This window comes from Xiphophorus maculatus, chromosome 11 (assembly GCF_002775205.1).
Source record: "Xiphophorus maculatus strain JP 163 A chromosome 11, X_maculatus-5.0-male, whole genome shotgun sequence".
NCBI lineage: Eukaryota > Metazoa > Chordata > Actinopteri > Cyprinodontiformes > Poeciliidae > Xiphophorus > Xiphophorus maculatus.
In genome coordinates, this window is record NC_036453.1 from 2,576,503 (window position 1) to 2,587,536 (window position 11,034).

Sequence of the window (11,034 nt, forward strand, 5' to 3'; positions counted from 1 at the left end):
TGAAGCAACACATGCCTCACCCTATCTGAGTCGGGGTCAGTGTTCAGGAATCAGCACCGAGAATAAACTCTCCCGTGGGATCCATTTTTGGTTTCCATGAGAAGAGTTTTATGGCCATAATCCCTTCTGACCAAACGGAACCACAAACACGTCTTGATGGACCCCAAGAGTGTTGGGGGAAGAGGGGGGGGTATTCTGTGGGACAAAAATGAAACATTTTTGGACCTGGACAACAAGCTTTTCTGCTCTGCGGTGGTGAATCCTTGACCTCGTTCTCACTTGGGTTTTTCAGCAGGACAATGATCCAAACAAATGTTTTGGTATGGTCTAGTCAAAGTCCGGATGTAAATCTCTAAAGATCCTTAGAACAGATGGTTGAAAACACTTCTATTGTGGTTTAATGATGCACTTCTGCAAAGAGACCACAATTCCTGGACCATGAAAGACACGCAGTTGAAGTACAACGTTTCATATTTATTCAGGTTGTCTTTGGCAGACATGAAAACGTATTCGATGATTTGAAACTCCAAAGAGAGACGACACTTTTATGTCTTGACATGAGCTCCAATGAATCCATATTCAGAAGCAGATTTTTTTGTGAGTACAATAGCTTTTAGTCTCCTACAAAAGTCTAGTTTCACTTGAACTCATCCCACACATTTTGTTCATAGGATTGAAATGTGGTTAAAGTTTCTGGTGATTCATTTCAGAGTTATTTTGCCCATACATTCTGTTGTAACCCATGATGACACTGGATTCATTTAAGGTTTCCAGCATATTTTGACAGCGTTATCAACATCCTATTATCAGAGAAAATCCGAGCTAGTGACTTCTAAGGAAGTGTAAAGAAAAAAAAGAAAGAGAAATGAAAACCAGCTGGGAAAGCTTTGAGTGCAACATGTTCTGTGGAACAGTGTGGGTGTTATTGGTGTCGTTAGCATTCTCTGGGTTATGAGTTGCAGCACCAAACAGGCTAAAACAAAATTAATTGATAACAATTTCATAAATATTTATATGTGAATAGTGGGAGAGCAGTTGCACAACTCAGTAGATTTTTTTTGTTGTTTTTTGTAAATCTGTCTCACATTACAGTGTTGGGGATTCGGGGTCTGCTTTCAATGTAGTTTTCGCACTAGAGTTTTTCTCAAGAACTGATTTTATAGTTTGAAAGTACAGTTGAAACCAGAAGTTTATATATAGTAAATAAAAAGACACATTTTGGTCTGACTTCACTCAAGACAGCGTGGGGAAAAAAATATGTTTTTTTGTTTTTTTTAAATTATTATTATTTATTTGCTTCATGTAAACTTCTGGTTTCAGCTGTGGAGTAGATAGTGTCAGACACCTGATACCATCTATTAGCATTTGATAGGAAGGGGGAATCGTTAAGGCATGTTTGTTTGAACTCAGAATAAGGACTTATTTCAGTATGTAGAGACAACGGATGAGTTTTCGGCGACGTCAGACTAGATGACATCAGACCGTCATGTGCCGCGCCTTCAAATTAAGAAATCCCCTAACTTCCAGCCTTGGGTGGTGCTGCTTTCAGGTACAGCAGTAATAAGGGAATTTACCATTACTATACACTAGAGCGTGGGCCCGGAGCCGGGGCCCCTCCTACTCCGGGTAGTCTGAGCTGAGCTGAGGAAAAAGCACAGTAATCACTCTGGCGCTGGAAGACGCGCAGCGCGCGGAGATGATGTAAGGTGACCCACGCCGCGCTTCCACCGTGATGAACGAATCCGTGGCGGACCTCGGGCATGCGCACGCGCCCGTCTTACAGGGACTCTGGGAGAGCGTGAGAGCCGGACACCAGCAGGTCCTGCTCTCCCCGTACCTGGCCGCGTCCTGCGCCTTCCTCACGCACCTCGCGCTCTGCGCACCTTTCCTCGTGCTGGATGCGCTGGGAGGCGTGTGTCAGCGCGTCCGCTCGTGGAGGATAGCGGGGGGCTCGGGCCCTCCGCCGTCCCTCTGGAAGTGGTACGAGTGCTTCTGGAGGGTCCTCTTCAAGTACGCCACGGCGGTGCTGCCCGCCGCGGCGGTCTTCCAGCTGCTGCGGAGCCCGAGCCTCCCGGAGCTGGCCCCGTCCTGCTGGCGGCTGTCTGTGGAGGTGGTCGCGTGTTTCCTGCTCTTCGACACCTTCTTCTTTATATGGCACTACTGTATGCACAGGTGAGGAATAAGGGTTTAAAAATAGCCTAAGGCTACTTGTGGCAGGTTCTGAGCGAACTGAATCATCTGATATGGTTCGGGGGAAACGGTGCGGACTGATGGAGGCAACAGTCGGTAATGAACCAATGCCGCTTCCCGTTTATTTTAATCACACTTCTTAATTGCCATTGAATGTTAGAGCAGAATTAGCCTAAATATGCTTGCCGAAACCTGCCAGTATCAGTTTTACTACTTTAGTTTAACTTTTTGAACAAGTTAGCCGTTTGCCGTTAAATAGTAAATGTTAATAGTAGCAAAACCAAACAGTAATTTTCTCAATATCAGGGCAGAATTGTCTCAGTGTGACTCTGAAAATTCACAAATACTAATATGGAACAGAGCTCATCTCCCTTACTCTGTACAAAGTGAGTGTACCCACTAAGTTTTACCTAATAATATAATTAAACAGTGCTACAGGTACATATTTGAGAGAAAAAAAAAATCTTAAATTTATTTTAATGTTACTATACAGAAGCCTCTCTATAGTAAGCAATCATTAAATATTTGTACCATTATGTGAGTTTTAAATCTTCGGTTAAAGAGAATTTTCTATTTCAATAGAAAAAAAAAATCATTTTCTTTTCTGAAAGAAAGGAAAATGATTATAGAGGAGACATTTTAAACTGTTTATCCTGATTGACAGTGAGCAGCTGCAGCGTCTGACTTCATTTCCTGATGACTAAGAAAAGTTCCTCTGTGTCCCAACAGAGCAACTTTTCTGTAATGTGTTTCATTTTCGGTTATCTGTTCTCATTTCTAAAAGCATTCCTCAGTAGAAAATAGTTAACTAAACTTCTTATAGGTTTCATATGGCAATTTTAACACGCCTCCTTTTCGCTCTAATAATTTCCACATCAAAGCGTGTCGGTGCGTAATGTTGACAGAAAGAGATCAGATTTTGAGTTCCCAGCAGGAAACAGGTTAAAATCAGCCAAGCTTAAAATGATTTGATTCCTGTGAACATCTAATGGTTCTGCACGCCTCTGGTTGGGATCTAAGAGACCACTTCTAGATAAGCTTATTGTGTGGAAACCACTACAGTACCACCCCTTACAGTCTATATACCTGTTACATCATAACAGTCTGTGCAAATCGAAAGATCAAAACTTTTTTATGATGGATGTTTAGTTTGTTTGCTTGGACATAAAACTGGATTTTTATCAGAAATTGGAGGATAGGAGAGTTTATTCCACATTTCTGCACACAAACGACAAGTAGCATGACAAAACGGGGAATAATCTGCAGATTAATTAGTTATGGATATGGACACTGCACCACAGAAGCTATAATTGGTTAAATTACTCTGAGAGTTATAATACCGGTGGAAAATACAGCAATCAGACAAGTTTTCCACATATCTAAAACATAGATTTTCAGAGTCTCAGGAGATTTGAATTGTTATTTCTCAGCAGTTTTGACAAAGTTTAAATAAAAAAAAAAAAAGCTTATTATTCCAACCGGCAAAACATTTTCTGTCCAGTTGATTCTGTCGGCTTTACAGCGATCCGTCGTAAATGTAGCGTTAGCATGTAGCGACAGTTTAGGAGTTTGGGAGGACAACCCAACTACAACACAAACATTCACAGAAAACCGACCAGCTGTTCATTTATTTCTTAGTAAAGATTTCTTTACTGTAAAAATCCTGATTATGATTTTCAAACATGAAATCTCCTCGAGCATAAAAACATAAGGGAGCATTTTTGATCAAAATGCTTTTCTGAACATATTTTCACCGTTTTACCAACTTGTGTAGTTGAGCTCAAATAGACACGTTTGCATAGTTGAGACTTAAAGAACAAACTGTATCAAATTAATTTACCTAACTCAGTAAAATGTATTTTACATTAAAAATAAACAGATAATGTCCTCTTGCTTCATAATATTGATCTAACTGGCAAATGCAGGCAACCAGCTTGTCCATATGGGATGTCTGAATTTCCTACCAGAACATGCAAAGAAAAAAAAACAGCAAACAAAAAAAAACCAAGTAAAAGATGCTAACAGCCTATTTGTACTCTTGATACACTAGTTTGGGTCAGTATGCAAACAATGAGGGAGTACTCAATGCAATTAACCAGTTTTACAGCATCACTTTATGACAGGGACCTTAAGGACCTAAAGGTCTCTCTGACCTTAAACCTCTCTGACTTTGGTCTCTCTGACCAAACCTCCACAGTGGATTGTCGAATGGACACCATACTGAGACCAACATGTTTTTGTTTCCCCACCAAGGGTTCCCTGGTTGTATCGTGCCGTCCACCAGATGCACCACCAGCACCACGTTCCCTTTGCGTTGGCGGCGCAGGACGCCAGCTCAGCTGAACTGCTGTCACTCCTGCTGCTGGCCCTGGGCAGCGCCTGGATGCTGGGCTGCCACCCACTCAGCGAAGCCCTCTTCCACTTCCTCAACAGCTGGCTGGCGGTGGAGGACCACTGTGGATACAACCTGCCATGGGCCCTGCACAGACTACTTCCCTGCATGGGAGGAGCCCCCTTCCACCAAACCCATCACAAGAAGCAGATGAATAACTTTGCCCCCTACTTCACACACTGGGATCATCTGTTTGGAACATATATAGCGCCACAATCCCATTTCAGGAAGAGACACGACAGGACTGTCATGAAGTGAACCGTGAATTTGCCGTATACCTGTTTGTGGGTGTGTGTGCACGCGGGGGTGTGTGTGTGGGGGGTGAGGGGTGGTTATCACTGTCTACTCATATGAAGGTATGTTTCTTTTTGCTTGTTGGCAGAGGGATGACTGACATATACGACATCTCCAAGATGAAGAAATGCAGCTAAACATTTTCTTAACATCAGCGATATTTTTAAATGGTTCTTTTAACACAGTAAATAAGTAAACAGGATGTATATATATGTATTTATGGAGAGAGAAAATTCAAAATATTGTAATCATCTGCAGCTAGGGTTAGGGTTACCCTAAAGTTAAATCCCATCAGTGTTTTTTTTTTATCTACCTCTGCTCTCAGTACTTCTTGTCTTTAAAATTCAATCACCATTCCATGAAATTGGACATCATTCACCAAAGTTGTTCGTTTTAGATTATCAGATATCTTGTGTTGTTTAACATGCAGCTATGTAGTATCAGCTTTTTTCCTCCTGCATGTTTATCCACTATCTGCCAAATTTGTAGTGATGCAAAAATGTGTAAAACAATGCTCTGTTTTTTGTATATTCACAAAATGAATAAAAGTTTTATAGATCTCTAGCTGTGATCTAAATACCTTGCCGTGTGTAGAATCATCCAGCTCAGGTTTGAACAGATTATGTTGCTTTAGTGATTAAAAACTAGACATACAGGATTCCGGATGAATCAGTGTAAATGGAAACTTAATCCATTGCAGCATGAAAAACGGCAAATCTCATTCTGTCTACAGTCACTGTTGTGGTTACACAGCTGCACAACACAGGGGGGCGCCCCGTCCCCACGGATGACACGTTTACAAAAGCAGCATAAAGTTGCTCATTGTTCAACTGACAGTTGGATTTGTCATTTTTCTCCCCTTTTGAGTTCTCATGCCGCTCCCTGACAGAACAATGGTGAGCCACATCGCTCGTATCCAAACCTGCCCCTGAACAGAAAAACATACTAAAAGATCATGAGTGTATTTTCTGGGGCAGCTCTTACTCTGTTTAAAATAAGCTCCTAAAATTGACTAAATTAAAGTTTGGTTTCCGAGGAGGTGCATTCTTCTGCTTTTCCAAGTTTCATTGGAAAATGATCCCAATGGATTTGTAATCAGCTGATTGTAAATATTTTCAGTTTGAGTGGTTTTGGTTAGCATCTGAGTCACCGTTAGCCTTGGAGTTCCTTCAGTTCCCTACAAACTCCCATCAGCATGACACATGTCTCTTTACTGAAAGAAAACTGATAATAAAGTCACATAACATGAATGGAAAAAAAAGAATCAAGCTATCACTATTTAAGTTTGAAAAGGATCCACCTGAAGACACTGTCGCATCTTTTTCTGGGTCAGACTGTACCAAAATGTCTGCTTTCAGTTATAAAAACGTTATTTACATAAAATATGACTTAAAAGAAATTTTACTTCCCAATTTAACACCTTGAAATTAGGTGTCTGTCTCTTTAAAAACTCCAGCTCTTTCTGAAGCCTCACCTTCATGAATTCGTCACAACATGGCTCCTCTATTAACCCTTTAACAAGGTTTTTCCCAGCGATGCTCTGAGAAATGGCTCATAATGAGCTCGGCAGATGCACCGTTTCACCAGGTGTTTGCTGATTGATGCTGGCTATTCTGAAGGAGCTGAGTGGGGGAGTCACCAGGGGGGTCTGCTCTGTGATTTAGGGAGGAGCTTCATTCTGGAAGGCGCACTAGGTCCAACCAGGTGTTTGGCACAGCTGAATGGAGGGAATAAACATAACGTGACGTAAATCTCACAAAATTTGATTTTACATAATACGGCCTCTTTAAAGCTAACTGGGAGGTGAAGCCTAAGCCATAATTCCAAAACAAAACAAAAAAAAGCCCCAACATGTTGAAATAATTAACTTGGAGACCTTTTTTTTTTTTTTCTTTGTCCAGAATATAGTTCAGACCGCAGGGCTTTGTGTTGTGCTTAGAATATGAAGCAATTTATTGTCAAAATAAATTGGAAAACCAGTTGCTACCTTTCAGCTAACAAGATGTTACAGGAGGATAATGGGGAAAGGGAGAAAGACATGTCTTAAGACTGACTTTTTTATTGCTGTAATAAACTACACAGTACTCAGGTTATGAGTATAGGTGACGTATATGAAGGCAAGTCAAATACTGAGTTTCATATTTTGCCTTCAGCTTCTAATAATAATTCAGATGTCCTGAGACTATCCGCTGTTTCATTTTCACATCCAACCAGTTCCATGGAAGACTTAACTTTGCAGACAAAACCACATGTTCATTACCAGATGTTTCTGTCTCTTGCACAGTGACAGTTGTGCAAAAAAGTTGAGCCTGCCACAGTATTATTATTATTATTATTATTGAGTTTGGCTTGTGGGAGACAATTCATGGATACTCGTGATTTTGGCACGCCTGCCGTTTTCACGTTGTAGAAGGATGGGAAAAAGCTCAGAGCTGTGGGAGCTTTCTGCACCTCATTATCAGAGTGAAATACGATACATGCTGTGTGGAAGAAGAAAAAAAAACGCTGATTCATCGTGCCTACAGTCAGGAAGATGGAGTCATGTAAACAGTTGAAAACAGAATTACCCAGGGAACGCCAAGTGTCTCCTGATGAAAACACACAGTGACACAAACGCGACGTAAAAAGCACAGGTTAATGCTGAGGAGCAAAAAAAATCACTGCAAGGGACAGGACGTGAGATGACGACTCTTCTGAAAAGGAGCCAACATTCAGATTTAAAACATGTGGTAAGAGGTCTGGGAAATGGGACCAAGTTGCACTAGGAAAAAAGAAGCACTGGAGTGAAAAGAAACGGAAAGCTGAGAACAGCAGAGCAGAAAGATCAGAGGAGACAGATGGAACTTGGACGTTCAGATGCTTTAGTTACAAAAAGAACTTTTTAAAGCGGATAGAAAATATTGAAAGATTTCAATGTTCAATTGGTTTTGTACACACTATTACTTTTCTGTTGTTACTATGACTCGAAGTAATAGTGATCTGTGAAAAGATCAAACTCCTCCACCTCCTCTGTGTGCTACTATTGCTGTCTGAATAAATGTACCACATCCAACTAAAAACAGCCAATCAGATCCAGGAGGATGGTTTTAGTGTTGTCAATTACGTTTGTGTACATGCTGCTCAATGTGCTGGTAGATACAACTTACCGTTCCAGGAAAACCGTTTATCCGCCATTGGAGGCTACACTTACTAGCCTTAGCATTTGTGGCAGGCTGTGATGAATTAGCTGTAACGTAGCAGAGAGCGATGGGGAGGGTCTGAGCAGCATGTACACAAGCATAATTGAGCATAAGACTTCTCTTGGCTCTGATTTGTTGTTTTTGACTGAGTAGTGTATTTCTGCAGCTAGTAGTGTGAGCACTGGGAGAATGATTCTTTGGCTTGATTTTTTTTCATTCATTATCCGTCTTAAATTATACTGTCAAAATATAACGATAAGTTCATGTAACATTTTAAAAAATAATAATTTTTTAAATAATAAAAGTTACATGTTGCAGATTTAGATAAATTTTGCTTTTATAAAGGAAATCACTGTCTTATTGAATGCTATTTTATTTATTTTTACATAGCTTTTCTTTTAAGCTGATACGCTGACCGGAAGTACTTTACATGTTCACTTCACAGAATGCGTTTCCCACAGGAAGATTATTGGTGCTGCACCATCTTCTACCTACGTTTCTAAAGTAAGCAATAATTTCTGTGTGAATATTCAACCAGTATTAATGTGACGACAGATTACAGGTTCATACACCACTGTTATTAGATTTTATTATGAGACCGGAGTTGTTTAGGTCAGCATTGGTCTTGGCTTTTTTCGTAGTAACTGTTAGCAGTAAAGATTTTGAGATTGCGGTCATTTTAAGACAAAAGATGTCCGTTTTTTTTTTTTTATCTTGGCCGGTCTCAGACAAGCCCTTAGCTTCATTTTATGGTACATGCTAACCTAGATTTACACTAAAATCACCATATGGTGATGAACTGCACAGCAACATCGTTATAGGTAACATTTCAGTGTTAGCACATATTAGAGTGCATTGTTGAGACTTTGGTGTTGTATACACAATAAATAACTCAATACACACAATATGCTATTATGTTAGCATATTATGTGCTAACATAATATTAAGGATGTTATGTCAGAGTTGATGGTTTTCGACACAGACAGCGTAACCTCGAGACCAGCTGCTTTGACCAGGTTAGCTTCTGGAAGAATCTCGCCGACGCCATTTTCTTTGCTGGGTTGACTGACGAAGAGGGGGAATGTGTAAGTAGCAAACTTCTAATATATATATATATATATATATATATATATATATATATATATATATATATATATATTTTTTTTTTTTTTAAATCGGTCATTTATAATTATTGTTGTTGAAATATTTCCATATTTCTATATTTTAGTCTTTGGTGGATGGACTGAAACCGTAATGCATTCTTTGAATGATTACCCTTCGACAGACACTTACTTGAAGAGTATTCGAGACAATATTTGTACATAGCAAGTATTCTGTAAAAAAAAAAAAGAAAAAAGAAGAAGTTATGAGCACAACTGCGGCTTTTCTAATGCTCCTTTTTGAAAGGCAAGTCTCACAATCCTTCATGCAATCATTGCAATATTTTTAGTTTCTCTAGGGAGTGGATTTAGGTATTACTTGCACAGCAGAATGAAAGTAAAAGAAAGAAACAACTGATTGTGCTTGAGAAATCCCTCGGAGTTGTATAACTTTGCCTAGACCCAGCACAACATCTGTGTGTCATTACCAACGCTTCATACAAGTTAAATTAAATTGCGCAATAACAAATGGAAACTGTTAAGTGCTGGAACACTGATTCTGGATGTGAACATGAAGCAGGGATTGAGAGAAAAAAAAGTCCTTATCCTGAGAAAGAAAAACAAAGTTTCTAGAACAGAGCGAGGGATGAGTTGCTTGGGTGGTGGAGCTGCCGAGAGATGAAACGATAAAGAACAGAACCCGAAGCAGGAAACAATCAGGCCCTATTACAGACCAAACGTCAGAGTTTTAGGGCGAGTCATGCAGCTTTGGGTGGCACACACCAGATACACACGTTCACAGCGAGAGGCACGTCGACCTCCAGCAGCAGGCATCATGATGTCAGCCGGGGGAGAATCTCTGGATTACAAAACACTTTGTAAGTGTCTGCTCTGGCGCTTCTGTTTGGATTGCTAACTCACTGTTCTTTGCGCTCCAGCTGAGCATGTCGTGTTGGTGAGATCGGATGCAAGCTGCTGTGTAAAAACACTCTGACAGCCTTGAATGTTTTGACACATGCAGGCCCTTCAAAACAAGAGCTTGAAAAAACCCAGGTCACTCTCCAGCCTTCCTTATCATCAGACCACATGCTGCTAACTTCCCATTTCAACATGCCCCCTGCACGGTTGAAATCAGGAGACAAAGGCCAGATTCATATTTCTTCTAGAGTTCTGTAAATATTCAATTAGAGAGCCTGAAATAGCTGAGCTCTTGTCTTGTTACAGTCAATAAGGGTCTGACCCTTTAGTCATTAGCCATTTTAAGACGGCCTTTGCTCTATCTAACATTAGGGGTCTCTTAGTGTCCAACTGTTTCCATTCAGAAACATTCATACACTTGTCTTTATGGATGTTTGCCATATAACAGCTTGAAGGAAGACTCCATTCAGATTATATAATTACCGGACTGTACAGTAGCAGTTTTTTTTGTGTATGTTTTTTTTACGCAGGCAATAAGTACTGGATACACAAAGGAAAATATTTAAAAGGTCATAGAAAGCCAAGAAGCAAACTAAAATGTGTCAATATTTGCAAAGCATTCCTGTTGCCATGTGCAACTCAGTATAGTTTAATATTTTAAAATTAACTGATGGCCTCTGAACATCAGTAAGTTTCTGATTACCGGCATTAAGTTGCATGATCAAAATGTAGAGTAAAACTAAAAAAAAAACCAACCACTCCCCAAAAAATTTTAGTTCTGCAAAAATATATGTATGGCAATTTTTAAAGCTACATATCAAAACTTTTGAGTGTTCAAAAGTGAAGACATAATCCAGATAAGAAAAGAACATGATTTTACCATAAGCATCCAAGGCCATGTGTCCCTTCATCTGACGTGATGTCCAAGAAACCATAAGTACTTATATGAAGCTTCAAAAAG

The 11,034-nt window shown here is 39.9% G+C and overlaps 1 protein-coding gene across 1 annotated transcript; it reads left to right on the forward strand.

Annotated features, from left to right (window-relative positions):
* The first annotated feature begins 1,315 nt into the window (after positions 1 to 1,315).
* Positions 1,316 to 5,456, forward strand: LOC102233589 (cholesterol 25-hydroxylase-like protein). Its single transcript, XM_005802166.2, has 2 exons — positions 1,316 to 2,172; positions 4,444 to 5,456. Exons 1-2 carry the CDS (start codon positions 1,733 to 1,735, stop codon positions 4,838 to 4,840), a joined length of 837 nt encoding a protein of 278 aa, XP_005802223.1. The 5' UTR covers positions 1,316 to 1,732; the 3' UTR covers positions 4,841 to 5,456.
* Positions 5,457 to 11,034: the final 5,578 nt, after the last annotated feature.

Excerpts from the sequence above, each read along its gene's own strand:
- LOC102233589 (XM_005802166.2), top strand. The coding sequence starts at position 1,733 with ATGAACGAATCCGTGGCGGACCTCGGGCATGCGCACGCGCCCGTCTTA. Across the intron at positions 2,173-4,443 it reads TGGCACTACTGTATGCACAG|GGTTCCCTGGTTGTATCGTG; the intron begins GTGAGGAATAAG and ends TTCCCCACCAAG.